Source organism: Pezoporus occidentalis, unplaced genomic scaffold (genome assembly GCF_034315485.1).
Source record: "Pezoporus occidentalis ecotype Australia unplaced genomic scaffold, CSIRO_AGI_Poc_V1 ctg1, whole genome shotgun sequence".
NCBI classification, from domain to species: domain Eukaryota; kingdom Metazoa; phylum Chordata; class Aves; order Psittaciformes; family Psittacidae; genus Pezoporus; species Pezoporus occidentalis.
The window spans coordinates 4,731,232-4,751,911 of record NW_026912778.1 but is presented as its reverse complement, the minus strand read 5'-3'; the positions used below and the strand labels follow the sequence as shown (position 1 = coordinate 4,751,911).

General features: G+C 36.7%; 1 protein-coding gene across 4 annotated transcripts in view; it reads right to left on the bottom strand.

The window, feature by feature from the left end:
- Window positions 1–20,680, bottom strand: part of PALLD (palladin, cytoskeletal associated protein) — a 194,993-nt gene that overhangs the window by 117,377 nt on the left and 56,936 nt on the right. For all 4 annotated transcript variants that reach the window (XM_062619889.1, XM_062619734.1, XM_062619802.1 and 1 more), the window contains 6 exons: window positions 7,920–8,098; window positions 5,039–5,105; window positions 4,381–4,486; window positions 3,363–3,437; window positions 1,647–1,788; window positions 282–305 (listed from right to left, as the gene is read on the bottom strand). In XM_062619889.1, the coding sequence (XP_062475873.1) occupies window positions 282–305; window positions 1,647–1,788; window positions 3,363–3,437; window positions 4,381–4,486; window positions 5,039–5,105; window positions 7,920–8,098 (593 nt within the window). The remainder of the gene's footprint in view (window positions 1–281; window positions 306–1,646; window positions 1,789–3,362; window positions 3,438–4,380; window positions 4,487–5,038; window positions 5,106–7,919; window positions 8,099–20,680) is intronic.

Sequence of the window (20,680 nt, the reverse complement as noted above, 5' to 3'; positions counted from 1 at the left end):
TCCTCAGTGGTATGCAAATTGCTCATTTTCTGAGAACAAAGTTTCCTTCAAAGTTTAAGTTGTGAGTCTCTCCTTGAGGGTCTAAGTGGAATTTACTGTTTAACTAATAAAGGAATTGATGTAAAGGACAGTGTAGAGTAAGGAAGGTGTGATAAAGAAACACTGTCTTTATGGGGGTTTCATATTACCAATGCTCAGCAGAAACACTTTTCTATTTATGGCTTCAGTACAAACTCAAAGAGCCAGTGAATCAAGAGATTATTTTTTCATATGATTCTTACCAGGTTCAGTTGCAGATCGTGGCTCTGTATATCACATCATAAGGAGGGGAAACAAACATGAAAAATATTAGAGATTCCATTAATGAACAGCAGTATACTGAATGAACACATTATACTGAAATACTGTAGACAAGTACAGAATCTGTGCAGACACATTACAAAATAAGGAAGAGCTAAATTGTCTGTTGGCTGCAGTAGTTCAATTATTTCTTCTAGCCATTACAATCACTGAAATGCGAGGAAGAGAGGACTGTATCCAAAACTCAATCCTGACAGACTATGTCACGATCTTTCCCCACCCTGTATGAATAGCTGCTTCAGATTACTGCCTGTGCTGGTTTTGGCTGAGTGTGGCTGTGCTGGATGTGCTAGAACTTCAATATGAACTGGAGTCAAAGGCAGCCAAGTGGTGTGCCACAACTGATACAGCTAATGTGTTTTACTCAATCCCTTTGGCAGCAGAGCTCAGGCCACAGTTTGCTTTCACTTGGAGGGGCATCCAGTACACCTGGAATCAACTGCCCCAGGGGTGGAAACATAGCAGGAACCAGCCAAAACCAGCACACCAGGCTAGGAGCAAAAGAATGAGGTCATTCCAATGATAAAGCTCATGGTTTGGTCCAAAAGGACCAGCGATGGAGATTGTAATGGATATACCTTTAAAATGTTGTAACCCATGATTTGAGTTGCATGCTACAGCAATTACTATAGCAGCAACCACCTGAGCCAATGGAGGACAAGCCTTACAATAACAGTGCATGTACAGCAGTGACCCAACCTCAGCTGGCTTTGCTGCCAAGTAACTCTATGCAACACACCACCTCTCCTGCCCTGAGTGTCCATCGTAACAGATGGAGCCCAAAATCATGGAGCAAATGAAGTCAACAGACATTTTGTGGGCATTTGTGGACATTTTACAGACATTTCACAGGGGTGGTCCACAGACTAGGGGAATGATACCTGTGTATTATGTCAAAGGACGGGAAGGGGGTAGTGGTTACTAAGGATGTATTAAATAGCGTGAGACCTGAGCATGAGGTAAATGCTATGGAATAAGGGATGCAGAATGTGCTGAGTTTAGCTGGGATAGAGTTATTTTTCTTCATAGTACCTAGTATGGGCTGTTTTGGATTTTCACTGGACCCAGTGTTGATAATTCAGGGATGTTTTACTTGTCACTGAGCAGTGCTTACAAAGAAACAAGGCCTTCTCTGCTTTTTACCTATTAAACTGTCTTTATCTCAGCCCACAAGTTTTCTCACTTTTACCCTTGTGATTCTCTCTCCCACTCCACTGGGGGCGAGTGAGCGAGTGGCTGCACGGGGCTTAGTTGCCAGCTGGGGTTAAACTACAACACTGCCTTACTTTTTTGGAGAATTCTGAAGTCCGGAGAATCTTGAACTTCAATGCCTTGTCGAAACCACTTAACATGAATGGGAGGGAGTCCTCTGACCCTGCATTCCAATACTACGACTTGTCCCTCAGACGCTGTGGAGTTTTGTAGCTCCTGAAATATATCAATCACAATTCAAATGAACCAGGAGCATTTTGTATTCTTAAAAATAGTCTTTTCTTCCCTTTGTAATATTTCAACTTTATTTTATTGTGTCATTTTATTTTGCAATAGCCATTTTCTGTAAGCTGTATTTCATTCTGATTAAATTTAATATATGAGATATACAGTTTAAAATGACTGAATAGATTATTTTCAAATACATTCTTAACATGACCAAAGATGGAAAAGCTGTAGGACTATTTAATTCCTGAGATCATAATAAGCCAATAGTTGCAGTCTGACCTTTCATTTTTCACCCTTCTTCCACAACATGAAATTAAAATTCTGCAACTAACTACGCATTGATTGACTTGGTCCTGAGAGAGTAGCTGTGCTGCTTTCAGGTCAACCTCTAGAATGTGGAGCTGTGTTTCCTGTGAGCCATTTATAACCAACCAAGCAAAATTAGATGACACACATGCTGTTAGGACATATTAGCTTGCGTATGGATGGCTTCTGAGACAGTATTATGGCTGGAAATTAATTCTAATGTATATCTGAAAAAAATCAGGAAGAATCTAAATCTTTTATGAAGAACTACAATGAGAGAGCAGAAACAGTATTTTAAGTAACAAAATTGACAGTAGACAGACACTATTTTTGCCTTTGTTAACTAACTTAAGATTACAAATCAAATTATAATAAATCAATTATTTTGTATTGTATTGGCTGTTGCATTCCCTTTCCAGGTTATTAATAACGTTTTAGGCTTCAGTGTAGCGAAGCATTTGAAGATAGGCCTAAGCTCAGAGTTATCCCTAGTTAGTCTATATAGATCTGTAGTTAATCAAATACATAAGAATTTTGTTCCATGGAAACCTAAAAATCTTTGGATTGTTACTTGAAGTTTGGATAGAAAGAAATTTACATCATCCCGGATTAAGTATATTTTGTTGTTGTTCATATCCGGTTCATTTCTTGTGTAATTAAAATTTTGGTTTGGTATGTCCCAACTGGTTTAAGGCAGTTAATACTGGATTTCAGAGACAAGAGATATGAGGACTGGGAAGCAACAGTAGAGTTTTGATTGCTTTGGTAGTTACTGAATGAGGGCAGGATTTCTCCTATTTCTACTCTTTCTAGAAAACTACCTTCCTCCCTATCTTGCAGTAACCACATTCTCTTATCCCTTGCACCTCCACTGTTCATTCTCCTGTGACATCTGCAGTACCAGTGCAGAATTCTGAGGGATAGAATCAGACCTTTATGATTTTTGCCATGAGAAAGGCATTATGATGGAGCCAAGCTAGACAGTTGTGGAGAACAAGGTTTCCTCTTCCGTCTAGGCAAAACTACTTGCTATTCCATATTAGCTTTCAGTCAACTATTTTTCTGAACTTATAAGCAGAAATACCTTCTCTGCTTCATTTTTGACTTCAACAAGTTATGATGAAATAATAGTTACTGCTATGGAAATGATGTTTTGAGTAACTATGAAAATATTATTTTCAATTCAAGTTGTATTTTAGAGGTTTCCTACTGGACTACAGGAGTATGATATAAAAATAATTATGGATAAAACATACCTTTGTAAAAATGGGTGAAAAATAGATAGGCTTGGATCCATCCAGACGGTGAAGGCCTGAAGTAGGGCTTTGAACCTGCAAAGCAATGCAACAATGCTGTAAAACTGAAAGAATAATGGTTTCAATAATAGGGCCTGCATATATCTATGCAATAATGCAAGCACTCAAATGTACAGTCTTATTATGGTGTTCTCGTTCTAGTTCTCGAGTGACATCACCATTTCAAATCTGTTTTATTTCTGAAATCAAAACACAAGCTCTAAAGGCTTCTGTACTTCCCATGAGAACTTTGTATCCAACTGTCTTTGCCTTGAAGTATTTTGAGAGTTTCACTCTTGTTAACTTCAAGTAAGCCCTTTGCACTGAAGCCTTTTTGCCTCTCCTGTTATTACATCCCTTGACTGCTGTAGTAATAAAAAAATCCAGGTACCTAAAAGCTTATCAAGTTTAGCCAAAAGAAGGGAAAAGAATTTACCCTGTACCATCTAACAGAGATTTTTATTTCATTTGCATTTTGATTTATATTCAAACTCTAAGTCATCCACAGTGGCGTTAAAACTTAGTATACACTAATGAACAATGATTTCCTACATTTAACATCTAGATAGTAAAATCTAATTTTCTCTAAAAGGCCCAGAGAAATTACAGCAGTATTTTATTTAAGAACAAAATTTAAAACATTTGCTAAAACATATTGTAGGCATTCATTTGTACTATATTCTTTTGGATTTGGAGCAAGTCACTATTAAGTGATATACTCTGTAATTTTCATCACCATCAGATCTGTCAGCTGCCCACATGCTGTGTTGATACACACTGTGTAAAATCCATATGTATATTTTTATGCCCCATTTACTGGATATATACATAATTAAAGATCATCATTCTTAATATAGTAACATAAGTTTACAGTTCAATAACATAATTCCTCAAAATGACAGAGTTTTTCAGGACTTACAAATGTTGAAATAAATTTTAAAATACTTTCACTAATTTAAAAATTGGTGTCTAAAAATACCTGCTGACTGGGCACAGAGATAGGCTGAATTACAGCTGTGGTGACTCCAGACTTTGGTGAAGAAGATCCTATTGTCAAGGAAACGGAAGTGGTTTTCTTTTGGGCCCTGAAAAAAAGGAAAACAGTAACACTTTATAATATCTGAAATCAGAATATGATAGTTTGTAACCTGTAAGCTACCTTGTATTTTCTACATCTTTAAATATATCATTATCAGCTGAAAAGATCAACATTGGAGGAAGCTTAAGTAGAACATAATCTCTCACTAATCTACACTTTCACATACAATAAGAAGTACTGATTTAAGATAGAAAATAAAATGCATTTTGCTTCTTTAATTGCATGCCTCTGCATGATTGTTTTAGAGGCACATGGCTGAGTGATTACAAATGAAGATTTGGTTAGCTTACTCATGAATATGAAAAGTTGATGTCAGCAAAAGAGCTGTCAAGGTAGTACCAGACTTCCCTGACAGACCAAGCACATGAATACAATCTAGTTACAATGCTACACATTTGTATCACACAAGAGAAGAGGAAAAGACAAGACATGGACAAATATACCCCAGATGCTTATTTAGATCTAAAACTACCTCAGATTCTCCAGTGCCTCTTACCAAGAACATTAGAACAGCATTGGTTCTACTTCGCACACTTACTGTGGCATAGCTCCAGATTTTGATTTGAAAATTAAACTTTCACTTTCTGAATCCGTGGAACTGGCACCTGGAAAAGAAAGTTATTTTCAGTAATCTCATACTTTTTTACTGATTTATTTAACTTTTAAATTCCAAAGAAAAAAACATGCTGCTTTTGCATTTCACTTTAAGAGCTGAGAATGCTCTGTAACAAACTATTGCAGTTTTTCATATATGATAGAGATAGAAACTATGTACATTAGACAGTTACAGAAATCATAACCAACTCTTTTTCCTTGGCTTTTAGCTGTCTTCCTCCATCTTGAAGGAAATACGGCCAAAAAAAATCTGGCTACTACTACTCTAGTGGAAATGTGTAATTTTATTTACTTCAATGTTACAACTTGAAGCTTAAGCAAACATATGGCTTATATACAGATAACAAATCTTCAACCTTAAGTAAGAGCAACTCAGTTGCTCAGACATTTTCAGACTAAACTTGCTTCCCATGATCTCCACAGTTCAGACTATTTATATTAACCTATACATAATATTTATGTACTGGTATTTCTTGCCAGGAAAGGCTTGATATAATGTATGTGTTTGGCAGTACCCTGTACTCACTTCTTAAAAAAAAAAAAAGAAAGCATTTATTCCCTTTGTCTTAATTTTTCCAAAGAACAGGTACTTCACACAACATTTATTCTAAACATTTATGCAGGACACATTATTCCTCAAAGGATTTGTGTGTACATATGGATAGCTGTATTCTAATACAAATCATAAGGAATTCATAAGCTATATGAATAGTATAGCACAGACTGATTCCAATGAAACAAAGCTTGGACTGAGGTACCCAAGTACCCTATTTATTTTATTTTATTACAAAGTTCAGACTACAAAAATCAAAGCAACAAGTGGCACAGAAAAAGTAAGAAGAGAGAAGCAATGTCAAGTCTACAAAGTGGGTCTGCATGAAAGTATTCCTCATGAGCAAAGGATAAAGGTCTTGTGTGACTGGCCCTGCTGCACAGAAGTATGATGCGTGTCATCAAGACTATTAGCATGCAAAGTAATGCTTGTGCGACAGTCTGGTTTCCTTAAAGATCATGGGGAAGGCGCCTAACAACCTGGACAGTTCTCTTTCAAAGTTGCATGTTGTAAAACTTCAAGCCAGGACTTCCACATAGTGAGACTTTGCTGAATCTCAAAAAAGGCATTGTTTTATTCACTGCATCTCTCTACCTAGCTGTTGCTAGCACAAGTGTTGCTTCTGTTATTGTAAGTTCACACAGTATTATATATTTGTACTATACCTGAGCATTTCTGAAAGTATGCTTACTTCTGTAAGAAAAGTCTTACTAGAATCTGTAAGAGTCAGAAAAGTCTTGGGGATTTTGCTATTATATCCCAATGTAGGATGACAAAGCTCTGATATTAAAAGAGCGTTATGAAAGAAACCCTATAAATGCACATCTGTTATGATTTAGCTAATAGATAGTGAAAAGTTTATTGCTTTTTCAATCAAAAGCTATTAAATCATTTTGGTATGGTATTATTTAGGTTTGTTATGGCTATTTGTTATATTAATTTGGTTTATGCTTTCAGTTAATCATTTAAATTAATTTTTATGAGTTACAAAACTGGTAAAATAATGTTTGAAAATGCATGAACTAAAATAAGTATTCAATTAATATAATAATGTCTAAAATACAGTCCTCTAAAATAAAAAGGTAATAATTTTACTTATGGTTAAGTCATTTAGTTTCCTCAGAGAAAATAATATTTGAATTATGACTCATTTTGAAATGAAGAAATATCTTGACAAGTGCTAGCAGTATATACTGGACAAAACCAGTATGACTGACTTTTAACCCAACCTGAAGTCAGTGTACCAAGTATAAAGAATTATATCCTGCCCCTCTAGTCTGCTCTTGTGAGACCTCACTTGGAGTATTGTGTACAGTTCTAGTGTGCTCAACATAAAACAGACATGGAACTGTTGGAACAAGTCCAGAGGAGGGCCATGAAGATGATCAGGGGACCGGAGCACCTCCCGTATGAAGATAGGCTGAGAAAGCTGGGGCTGTTCAGCCTGGAGAAGAGAAGGCTGCGTGGAAACCTCATAGCAGCTTTCCAGTATCTGAAGGGGGCCTATAGGGATGCTGGGGAACGACTCTTCATTAGGGACTGTAGTGATAGGACAAGGGGTAACGGGTTAAAACTTAAACAGGGGAAGTTTAGATTGGATATAAGGAAGGAATTCTTTACTGTGAGGGTGGTGAGGCACTGGAATGGGTTGTCCAAGGAAGCTGCGAATGCTCTATCCCTGGCAGTGTTCAAGGCTGGGTTGGACAGAGCCTTGGGTGACATGGTTTAGTGTGAGGTGTCCCTGCCCATGGCAGGAGGGTTGGAACTTGATGATCTTAAGGTCCTTTCTAACCCTAACTATTCTATGATTCTATACTTACACATGACTAAAGACAACTCACTTGGGGCAGCCACATTTATTTGCACTGGAAGGAAGTTCAGAACTGAGGCAGGGATTACTGCTATCATGAAAATCATTATTGGTATTTCCAGTCAAATCTTTGTTTTACAGAGGGTATTACTTAAAAGCCAACCACATGACAAAAGCTCTGCTTGTTCATCTTTTTCCATTCTTTACCTTTCCTGTACCTTAAATAAATGGCAATCTACCCACTGATTCTTGGGACATTCCTTGGAATACCTGAATTAATATGATGAGGTGTTCTAAATGTGTTGCATTAAAAGGAAGCAGAGGAACACCATAAAAATATCACCAAAGCAAATGTAATCTTAATATACAGAACCAAAACCAAACTTCATCTGAGTTATCTTTTCCTCTGTGCATCAAGTATCTTATTACGTCACCTCTTACCTTCAATGAATATTTCAGCTGATGTACTATCTGCACCAATGGAATTTGAAGCCACACAAGTATAGCGTCCAGTATCGTCTTCAAAGGCTTCTGCTATAATTAGTGAATGAAGTCCTCCGCTTCCAGAACGGATTTGAATGTCAGGGGAATTCTGGAGTTCTTTTCCTTCACAGAACCATCTGCAGCCCACACACATTTAGAAAGACAAAGAAAAAAGAACATAAAGGATTGGTTCAGGCTCATTGCACACAAGAAGACATTACACTCTGCTGCAAAAATCTAAATTGCTACTGAAATCAGCATATGGTGTTTTGAAGTGTTTAATGACATTTGCAAAGAAATAACCTGCTGGAATAAACTTTGTTAAAAAGGTAGTGAGACATTTCTGAATGCTAAGGAAATCACCTATAATTTAAAACTGTTCCCCGTCCTGTTTTGGGAGAATTAATGCTTTCTGTGTGTCTTATGTACTGGCTTGCTTTGACCGCAGTCTAATTAATTCCATTTTAACTCACTACTCCATTCTTCCTAATACTCATCAATTCTCCACACAGGATGTTTGATTTTTGTCTGTCATGCCCAGTCACCCTAATATAATCCCATGGTACAGCTTCCATATTGCTAAACTTGAAACAGGTTTACTTTTGCCTTGGATCAGGAACATAAACTGGTTTTCTAGCTCTGGATTTTTATGTATGTACGTAATGCATATTCCACTACCAAAAAGATATGCCCCAATGCCAAACACGCCCCAATACCAAAAAGATATTGCAATAAAAGCAATGGGTTTACGTACAGGCAAAACAGACATTTATCTGGGGTGACTTATGACTAGGCAAAAGTACAACCTATTTTGTTTACATGGGGTCAGTCAAGCATTTTCCAGGGCAGGCTGCCTGAAGAGCTAGTCCATGTTTTCAGCACACACTGCTGCCATGAAGGTACCAGCTCCCACCTTTATTCTGTTTGATTCCTTCATACCAGCTAGTCATAGTCTCATAGGCTACTCCCTGAGCAGTCCAGACCTCTAGCAGCCCAGCAAGAAGAAGCGGATAATTCTTTACTTACAGGGGCTGCTATTCAGTTTTAAGAGGGGTGATAGATTGCTAAGTCATTAAAGGAAAATCATTGGGACAGCCTTCCTTCTGTTCTCAAATTCACTATATCCTGAAAACAAATTTTGCCAGGTCCTTCTGAGCTTGTTATTCCTGCTCCAGTCCTACAAACTCACTCTGATCTTTACCACTTTTCATTCCTTTCCTCTTATCCTATAATATAACCTGCACTTTTCCATGTTCTCTGTCCTCCTTTCCCTCTCCTTCCTCTGCCATCCCCAAATTCAAATCTTGCTGTGGTGAGGACAAAGACAAAAGGAAAAATTCTTGACAGCAAGCTTCAAAAGTGATCTTTCATTCTTCCCTCACCCATATATTTTTAATTTCCTACTGTGGGAAGGATTAAAAAAAAAAACAACAAACCTACATCCACAGAAATTTAGGAAGAGTCAATTCAAATTAAAAGATGATTTTTTAAAAATAATTTGGAAAGATATAAAACATGCCAGCCAAAAAAAAAAATAAAATGACATTTTTCCTTCAGTTTGTAAAGGTTTATGAGACAATTTTTGCAGTTACAATCCAGTAATACTTCAGAATCAGTCTTTATTTTTCCTCTCTAGGAAATTACATTCCCCCTGACCTCCTTCAAACAAAATAACCCCAAGGAGTTACACAACCCCCCTCTACCTATTTAGGAAAACCATGCAACACTACAGGATGACAGATACTACATAGTACGGTGAGGAGTCTTTAGAAATAAAGTGCCTCATTTTTGTTGTTCTTTTTTTATTAGTAAACTATACGTAATTAACAGAAGTAAAACATGTTATAAAACGTTCTAAAAATACTAGATTGTAAAACTTGAAATTACATGCTTATTTTAGAACGCAGAGTTAAGAAACCTAGTAGATTTACACATAAGACAATTCTCCTTTTTAACAGTCACAACTGTGGGCAAACTCTCTGTTTATGAACAATAGATCTTTTATTCCTGAAGGTGAAAAAATGTTGATAGTGGCATTAAAACCATATGTAATTGTCTTCTGTAATTAAAAGACTAACGAATTCCTTTTCTGTCTTCTGTTATGTCCAGATAGTGCACACAGAAAGTATCATCTTTGGAAGGAACTAACAAACTTCCATTTGTTTACTCAGCAGACCCTTTTGACCTACTTTTACAACTATTGGTCTTGGAGACAAATCTGTTCTGTCAACTTGACTGCCAAAATTAACATTTCTTCCCCTTCCTCCCCTCCTTTTCTTTCTTGTCACAAGTCCTCCTTTCTCTAAGCATAAGGACCTCTGCTACTACTTCTGCTTATTAGACCTTCAGAGTCCTAACCTCTGTGCAGCCTTTCCAAAGTTACATTTTAAATGATATGCACAAGAGAGAGGTTAATTCAATTTCTAGACAATCAGAGACAAAAGCCTGTAATATGAGGCTCTACTTAACCATTAGTTCTATTTTCCTTTCCTTTCCAGAAACATCCTGCAAAGGAAAACCTCTCCTTCAAGCCTAACTGTTTTCTCAGATAGATCCCATTTGAGTTTCATGCAAATTGTATGGCTTTCAACTGTCTCCCAACTTCCATGCTAGCTAAACGTTTAAGAAACTGTGATAAGCATATGAATTCAAAATAAAAGTTCTTTTTTGGTCAGATGATGTTTAATAAGCAAACTGTTTTATTAGAAGAACAAGTTCTCCACTGTCCCTTGATTCATGCATAGATACAGTCAGCCTTAACTAGTGGATCTGTTACTCAACACTGGTTGGGACTGAGACTCATTGCATCACATCAGTGACATACCACTGAAAACAAGTCCTGACCTGCTACATCAGACACTGTCCGCCACAGGGAAAAACGCATAAGTAAGCAATTCAATACAAAATTACCTCAACCATCATTAAGGTGATGTCTGATGAACGGGAAACAGGCCTGGTGTGGGACTGCACTGTTTATTGTGGAAAGAATTCACCTTTACAATGGGCAAGAGCAGAATTATTTGAAAGGAAGAACACTGGAATACACTTAGATATAGTCTTTTTTCTAGTTGTGGCTTTTTTTTCTTTTCTGCCTACGTGTTGATAAACAGAGAAGATTAATTAACATGACTTTCATTTGGAGATGACATCAAAATTAAGTTAATGAGAAAATACTCAACTGAAATACTTGTCCTGCAATAACTTGCTAACAGCCAGTCCAGTTCAAGGGAGTTTGTGAATTAAAAAAAGGGTCAGCAGATAAAAATAAATGAAGCATTTTTTTCCCAAACACAATTTGAATTTTAGTTATCCATCTTTTGTGTAGTATGGGCTATTATAGAGCACAAAATGGCTACCTACAGGCCTCCTCAGCCTTACTGTCATTATACTTGGAATAGGCATGGTAAGAGGATTTTCAGGTCCTAAGGACTGAAAAATACTCAACAACAAATCTTTGAAGCATTCTCTCTTTCTAAAGAGGGATCACCAAGCAAGCAACAAATCACTATCAAAGGGAGACTGATCCAAAGAAACCAGGGGAACTTAGGGCTAAACATGGAAAACCAGCCACAAAGCAAAGTATTACTTGCTTTTGCAAGCACAAAAATTCCAGCTTTACGGTAACTAGGGCAGCATTAACTCATGTCAGGCTACTTCAGCCTACTGATCCTCTTGGGCATAAGAGGATTATTATCTAGCTGTAAGAAAGCAATAACACTTCTTGAGAGCCAAAATACCCTAACCTAAATCAAAACCAAAAGACACTGAAAGTAACAAAGGTGCTGCAGATGCTTTGCGAGAAAAAGAATTCCCTGTAGAGAGAATATGGGTTTTAAACACATCTATTTCACAGGTTCTGGATTCCAAGTACAAACGTTATCTACTCATCTCACTATCCCTTCGTTGTAGGTTCTCAATATTGTATAAAGTGTGCGGATAGAAACAAACCAGGCAGAGACACCAACAAAAGGTTTAGCATATGTGTGTATGTATCAGTCCCCAGAATAATGCTCAGGCTTGCATCCTAGGTATATTCCTGCAGGCCATGCTAGCATTCATGCAAATGTGTAGAGTGTAGAGAACTCTCCCCTTGAAAGAGAAGAGACATTACTGTAAGATATCAGATAAAGGCTGGCAAGAAAAAAGTCACATGAAAGTAATACCCATTTCATGTAACTGGAATTCATTTTATTAGTCATTAAACTGTCTTGCCAAATTTTAAACACTGAATTTCTCTGTTCTTTCCTATGTTCTTCATACTCTTTCCTCCATTTCTCTTCCTGCCTGCAATTCCACTGTACCACTTTTCGCCTTGCCTTTTCTTAACTTATACTTAGTTTTCACCTACATTGTATCTGTTCTATGTTAAAACAATAGCAATTAAGCATTTAATGCAGACACTGAAACACAATCACTAGACTGGAAAGTCAATACTCCAAGGAAGCAAACCAGAGGGATTTTGGTAGCAGGGGCACTACAATTGAGATACTCATTTTTCACGCTTCAAAGCCTACTTGGCTATTCCACTGGCTACATTATTGCATGACAGCAAAACTAGAACAGCCAACAAAAAGGGACAGCCGGATGCCAGGTAAGCAGCAGTTCATGCACGCTGACATCAAGCAGCAATCACACAATATATCTATCTTTTTCAGTCATTTTCATGCCCTCACAATCCTCCATGCTTGGAAATGCATATGAGCACGTGTGTCTCGGATTTTAATGACTGCGAACAAAATATAAACAGAGTTGAACAGTACACTGACTGAGTAACCACCAGGGCCTTAAGAAAAACAGCTCAAGGTTCTCTCTAATGCATAATCCTGATGGAACTTGCATTTTTTGAGAGTCACTGAGGAAGAGAGAGGTTTTCCTTTCTGCACACTCTTAAAAGTTTATTTAAAATGGCAGCTGTAGTGAAACTTTAAGATATAGCCTTGGGGAAGAATTGTAATAGGGAACTCTGACCACTACAAAAAAGTGCAGAGAGATAAGCTATAAATTAAAAAGTAATTTTATCCTTAGTGGTGTTAAGTATTTCCAGAAGAAAAGTCAAAATGAAATACTCTGACGTTCCTGAACTGTCAAGAGTCAGCATTTCCATCACAATACTGTGTAACCTCCATTTTTGTTTTTTCTCCATTGAAGTTTAGCAGTCCAACACTTCCAGACTGTAGAATACTACTACATAAAGAATTTAACTTGATTTTTAATAGAAATCAACTTTGCCATGTAAGATTTAGATATACTGCAGTAATCAGATTATTCAGATGCTTGTTCTTTGCACGTTACTCAATTTTTGCACAATATATAATTATTTGTATACACAATTCATAAAAGTCATCAATAACATACACACTTAAAATATTTGTATTTTGTAATCTTGAAAGAAAGTTATGATCTTAATGTAGATGCTGCTGCTTTGCCTGAACCTTGAGTTAAGCAATTAGAAAAAGGCTCTACATACTGACAACCACAGAAGCCAATCTTTTAATTATAAAAAGTGTTATAAACAGTATACATTATATATTTATTCAGAATTTAAGTCATTCTTCAGGTGTTGCACAGTGTTCTCCAAGCTCTCACACATTTCAGTGAGGACTTCACATCCAGCTGAGTAAATTGCATGATTAGGTACTTGGGGACCAAAATTGCCCTCTCAAAGTGTAACAGAAAATGGCAAGAGAACATCAAATGGCTGTTATTTTCAAGACACTCGTCAACATTTCAGCCTGTCCTTCCTACAAGTTAATTCTGCTCCCTCTGAAGTCAAGCTTTGCATTGTGCAAGGATGCAAAAAAGAAGGTGTGCAGAAGGTAATAGATGTGACCAGCTGAGTTATGGGCTACAAAGCTTCCAGGAACAGTGAACAATGGATTCTTGTCACTGACTGCTGGCTTCAGCAACTCCAAAGATCATGTTTTTAGCTTATTCCTGTCATTAGGAAAATTCCTTCCCTACATTCCTGTGTAGGTTTTCCACGTTTCTTTCTGTTCATTTTACCTGTGGGATAAGGATTCTGCTCCACTTCAGCATTTCTTCTGGGGAAGTAAATGGAAAATTAGTTTGAGATTTTGACAGCTCCAGACAAGATACTCAGGGTTACAGCCCGTAGCTCATATCATTCTCTCCTTGGGTACTGCACTGTTCCACAGCCTTACATAGCTGGGCACAGCGAATTATGGAAGAAAAACTGTATTGCCAGACTTGACTCAAAACTAATTGCTTGTCTTAAAATCACAGGATTAGCTTTAAAGTTTGTAATTCTTTGGGTTTTTTTGTTTGTTTTGTTTTGTTTTTAAGATTGTATCTTGTCCCTTTGCAATTGTTGGCCTCATTTCATAGCTTTCAAGTGGAAAAGCTTTTAAAGAATGTATTTATGATGGAGGCTTTTAATTACCCAAATGATACATTCATGCAAGAAAACACAAAAGTGACACTAGAAAGTATGAAAATTAAATACAACACTTAGCAAAGCAAAGATTTATAATTGCCTAACTTCCCATATAGCAAATCCTTTACAGAATGTTTTCAGATTTTTTGTTGGTTTGTTTGTTTGAGAGTTTGAGAGACAGAAAGTCTTAAAAGATGTGGCCTTGGTATGGGAAAAGCATAAACAGTAATTGATATTTTTCTACATTTCTCATAATCTGAATACATACCATGGAAAACTACAGAAGAATGTAAGAATGTAAAGAAGAATGAGATAATAAAGCAAAACCGTTCTAATTCAGTAAAATTTCATCGTTATGCACTGCATACTTCTGTGTTAACCCTGCTTTCTTATAAAGGTCTAGAAATAAATGATGTGATGAAGTGTCTGGATGTAAGGGAAAAAATGGTGAGACTGCAAGGATATATAATGAAGACATTTAATGCTAATTTTTTCTTTATAGAAATCAGAGATAATATAACATACAGACAGGAGGTACTTGCTCTATGATTTACCTGGATATGTAATCCAAAGCTATTTAATCGTGATTAATAAACATCTCTGCCGTAACAGGCCGCATAGGAGGCTAAGGTCATGTTCCCTAATGGATACTCACTTCTTGCAGGAGTAACTTTTTTTAGAAGTGGATATATTCACCATTTTTTTAGAATTCTGATTATAAAGAAAATATCTAAATACTTAACAGAAGAACAATAAAGAATTTAGCAACTTTCTTGCTGAAGTGGCTTCAAAGCCTCCTAAGTACATTTATGCCATATAGCAAAGAAGCCAGGGAAGTGACTTCTTGTTGACAGTACTGTGGTGCTGGGCAAATGATATTTCAGAAACGCACCTAATGGTATCCAAATGAGATACCACATTTCAGGTAATCCTGTTTCATCATGCAGAACAAAGGCACCTGTGCAGCTACATTTATTCAGTAGGAACAGCAAGGAGATCGTATTTCTTTAACTGGCTAAAGAAGCAGTCAATATCAAAGAAAAAAATCTGTATGTTTCCCCTCTCCAAACAGGATGAACAAATATCTTATGCTTATAAAGAAATTTCTTCTAAAAAAATATTGCTTATGTTACAATCAGTCTTCATATATGAAATAACAGAATGCTGAACTTTATGCTTAATAACTTACTTTCTATTTCTGAAGTCCAAAGTTGAAAGCCTACCTCATATCCTATTTAATCTTTGCCCTCTGCCCCAAACGATTTATCTTTCTTCCTTATCTCTCTGTCCATCACCAAAAGACAAAGCATCTTCTCACTCTTGATCCTAACTGCATGTTTTCTGAACACAGAAGCATTTACCAGGTGTAGGTGTAACCCATAGATTTCACAGGCAGCTTCAGAAGCCTTGCACAGAACTTTATTTTCTGTATTTGGGTGCAAGCCCATGCTATAAATGTGTCATTTTCAGAAGCAGCAATTTAACTGACAAATCGATGTGGATTGATATTTTTGTTTGTTCCATATTTAGGTAATCATCGGATCAAGAAAGAGAGAAAATAATGTGCAATTTAAGGATGAGTTATGTAGTGCAAACTGCAAACCACCTTTTACAACAAGCATGGTGATCATTTGCCACACATACAGCTAGTTATTTAAAAATAACAGTGCTTTCTCATTTCACTGAGTAGCTTCTCTAAGTGAATTTGGGCATATATAGATTTACAAATTATGTGTCTATGTTCAGATATGTAAATAAAAAACATGAGAAAAACCTCAAGAATAATTTGTATGTAATTTAAGATACCGAGGTTTCCACACTTTTATCTGCAAGACATTTTTGAAGGCTGTTGGACTCATTAGATAACTGCAGGTAAAACGTAACAAGATTTTCCATAGCAGTCATTTTCTTCAGAAAAATAATCTCATTACAGAACAAGTGATTAACAATGCTTAATGTAACAAAACTATATTTAACGTAATAATTTCTCTACATCATCTCAGACAGTTTCTTCACTCTCTATTTTCTGGACCATTATTTTGTACTTCACAAATAGTAGTGAGCTACAATAGCCAGTTATTTATATATATATTTCATACACACATGTGTATAATATACACATATATAAACATACACACACATGTTTTTTTCAATATCACTAAATACAAGATATGGCAAAATAATTGAACAGTTGCAAATTTCCACTTATTATTAGCCCTCCTCTTAGGTTTGGAAAACGGCTGTTTGTTTCTTTGTTCCATAAATACAGTAGTAAAATGACCTGTAGCCTCTCTGTGTTTCAGAGTTAATTTAATAAAATAAATTAAAAAAAAAAAAGGAGAGGAGAACCCCACAACCCAAACCCTGTGAATACTAATGGATCATAATCTGGTTTGCAAACTTCAAAATTATTTTAAATGCATTAAAAAGGAAAGGAAAAGGGAAGGAAAGAGGAAAATTCTTCGGCGTTCTGATCTTTCTACAAATGCCATTCTCCGTAACAGGTTAGTAAAACCAAAACAAAAGCCAAAAAGCAGGACAGCAGATACAGAAAAAGTACTTCAGAAGACTTCACACTAAAATCAGTAGGTGCTCCCAGCACTGACAGCAAGAATGAAGGAAAGTACAAGTTCAAATTGAAGCAGGCAGATTACATACAGTGAGTATACATTCATTTCATTCCTTAACATTCCATAAAACTTTCTCATTTTGTCTTTTCAGGTTTCATATTTTGATGGAAGCTTCTTTTGAAATATCTTGCACATTTCCACCTCCACTGCAATGTAGCCAATAGCTTGTTGCCAATGACAATCAATGCGTAAGCTGCTTCCATGTATCAAAGCATGAAGACAGAAGAGCTTATAAATGCGAAGAAAGAGGAACTGCAGGCATAAACCAGCTGATTGCAGTTCTGTCCCTAATATTACTGTAGATGCTTTAATTATTTTTTTAATGTAAAGCAGGTTTAAATGATTACCAGTTACAACCCTTTGTTTTCCACACTTTTATACGTTTATATTCTCAGAGGATTATCACTGAACTGTGAAATACTCTATACAGGATTAAGCACTGGAAACACGCACTGTTTGCATTTAAGTAGCTACTGCATAGGAGCCCCTATAGTTTTAGGGCATTCAACACCAGACACTGAGCAATAATTTCTTTCTTTCTGACAGATAATTAAATTGACTGGTTTTGTACAACTTCCTTCTTGGGCCTGGAACATCTTACCCTGAAGTCAAAGTGCGGTAGACATTACCCTCATTTCAGATTGTTCCACTAATTCATTTGTCATTAAGTCAAGCAGACCCCTTCTGATTGTGTCTGTAGTTGTGCCAGCAGAAAATGATTTATTTGCTGTTTTGTTTCATGCAAAGATTATAATCTCTTCCCCAAAAAGTCAGAATATTAGATTTCCAAAGTGGAGATGCTCTTCTGTTTTATCACCCTGTGGCTAAAGGAACCCTTTGCTACACATGGAAAATACATACATACAAACAAATTTTCCTCCAAAGATAATCCAGGAAACTCTGCCTGCTTTATTTTCTATCAAGCACCCTCAAATATCTGCTTAAACAAAGTTACAGAAACATAACCCATACATTTTAAAAAGTAGTCTCCAAATGCAGCCAGCTCTGTACTGATAATCAATAATAGGGGAAACATATGAGAACAGAATTACAGTTTAGTGTTTTAGAAAAGCCACACATATTACTATTACAGATAACATCCCTGGTTTCATATGGGCTGTTCTCAGACTCAGCATGTGGTGGAACAGCCAACTTGAGCAGCATACTATGCCTCCCTTATTTTATTCCACTGTTTCCTCCCTTCATCCATTTTTCCCATTCTGTTAGGCATACCCTCATGTGCATTTTCAGTAAGAACACTCACCATCATTTTCCAGAGTGTTTAGCACACGGTGTATCTTGCTTATGTTTAGCATACTGTTGGTAACAACAGTCTAAACAGGATCTAATGGTTCAGAACAGCAGTTCCCACTCATCTACAGTGAACATCGGCAATCACGCAATGAATGTTCCCATCTCTGAAATAGGTGAATAAAATGAATCTCTAAAGAAAAGCTCAATGAATAGCACTTTCAGCCTCAAAACTGTAATTGGACATGAGAAAATTAGATATGCTTTATTATTGAGAAACTGAGGAACTTTGTCCACTGTCACCAAGGAAAGGTAAGGGTAAGGTCAGAACTCAGCTCCCACTGCCAACCCTAAAACCATGTCTATGCACTGACCAGGTCTCCAGAATAAGAGCAGGTTCTGACCTTGCATTACCAAATGTACTGTTAGCCATAATATTATTATACAATCTTTTTAAAAGCTAGCAGATTGGAACAAAGAGACTGATGCAAGTTATTCTAGCACTGCATGGAAATCAGTAGTGGAGTTTCATTTGCCTGCTGTTGTAGAAAAATGTTACATGGCCACCTGCCATTAACTCTGAGGGTGGTTATGCACCTAAGTCTCCAACACGTGCACTAAATAACTGTAACTGTGTTCACCGAAATTGCAGATACTTGACTTATACACACCTAGGTTTACATCAAGTTACCACTTCTGGTATTCGATTGGAAATTACCGTGATCATGGAAGGGAAGAAAAGAAATAAAATTAAAAGTGGTGAAGACAGTTAAAGCAGGTTAAAAAAAAAAAATCAAAGAATTTAATAATCACATGTAAAACGCTGAACATTTTTCAGACCCAAAGAACTGTTGAGGCTTGCAGGATTAACACAATTGCTTGTCTAGCTGAAATGGAATGCGTATCATCTATAACTGAAATGCCTCTCTTAGCCATCCCTTCTAACTGTATATTCCTTTGACCAGAAATGCATTTTGAACTAGTGTGCTGCAATTGTTTTGCCAATATGGGGAGGGGAACCTCTTACAGAAATGCCCAGCATTATCTTACAGTGGAATAATGTTATAAACTTTGAGGGAAGGACTGTAAAGAGTTAAAAGTAAAGAAAAAGATGGAAAGTTATAAGGGTAAAATTGCATTTACAAAGTTGAAATTCTATACATAAGGTAGATTGCATTTAATACGATTGCAGTGAGTTGGTTAGTGGCAAGTTCCTGGCTGGCGATACACATTTCAGATGAAGCAGTAATGCTTCTCAAAACCATAATACTGGGGAAGAAGCTGGGAAGTATTTTAGACCAATTGCTTTAGTTCACAGAAAAAAACCCAACAACATTAAATCATGAAACCTTAATAACCTGGAAATCAATGATAACCAAAAAACCTGTCCATCCAGGGAGTGTAGCCTAATTCATATTGAAAACACCAAAGTGGCATCTGTGGAACTTGTAGGTTTACCTGGAAAACTGGCAGATATCTTGCTGGAGTTAAGAAAGGTAGAAAGCCATGACATATATTGCAATCACCGTGATTTTTATAGGCCCATTTAACTGATGCTTACAGAAGACAATTATTTAAATTATTGTGACTGAATAGATAAACCTTTTTATTTGCATCTGTGGCATTAGCTAAACTAGACCAGATTAAATACAAAATGAAACCCTGCATAATGAATACAAAACTGTTTTATTCTTATATAAATACTGTTCCTACTATCATCTCCCTTTTTCTTACTTCCCAGTTACTTCCAAACTAGTCAGTAAACACAACTTTGCTGACCAGAAGATAAATCACTTGATTCGCACAGGTCAGGTCAGCAACTTAGTAGCTGAGAACAAGGGAAAACAGCTGTCAGCAGTTTTGTCAGTGCCTTGCAGTAAGTATGCAGCAGTCAAATCTAGTCAGTGAGGCTCAGCCTGCAGAGATGGGCATCGTTCTGCAGAGTGTCAGAGGATGTAGAGAACAAGTAGCCCAGCACTGACTACAGTTTTCAATATGAGCAGCAGCCTTGAATGGCTGGGGTGTCAACAGAGGGATCTGCCATCACTGAAGCATTCAAAATTAGGATGACCTGTACTCACAGTCTGTTTCATGTATTTACCGATAACAAGAGTAGCAACTGTACAGTCAGAAGAGATGGTTTGGCTGAAGTCAGTGACATACAGCTTAAAGCTCTCAAAAATTTTGATTCTGATCATTACACTTTTCAAGTCCTAAACCTAAAACAAAGTCCTCATGCAAGTGTCCTCAGGACCATCAGGAAAATAAGATCAAATGAGGTTTTCATATAGTTGTGTGAGCTACCCAACAATGGATATAATCAAAAGTTCAGAAAAAAAAAAACATGTCTTCTTGTTTTCCAAAAATAAATCAGTGGTAAGCACTTACATTTTGGTTCTTGGGGTTTGGTTTGTTTGTTTGCTTTTTAATCAACAATTTTCTAA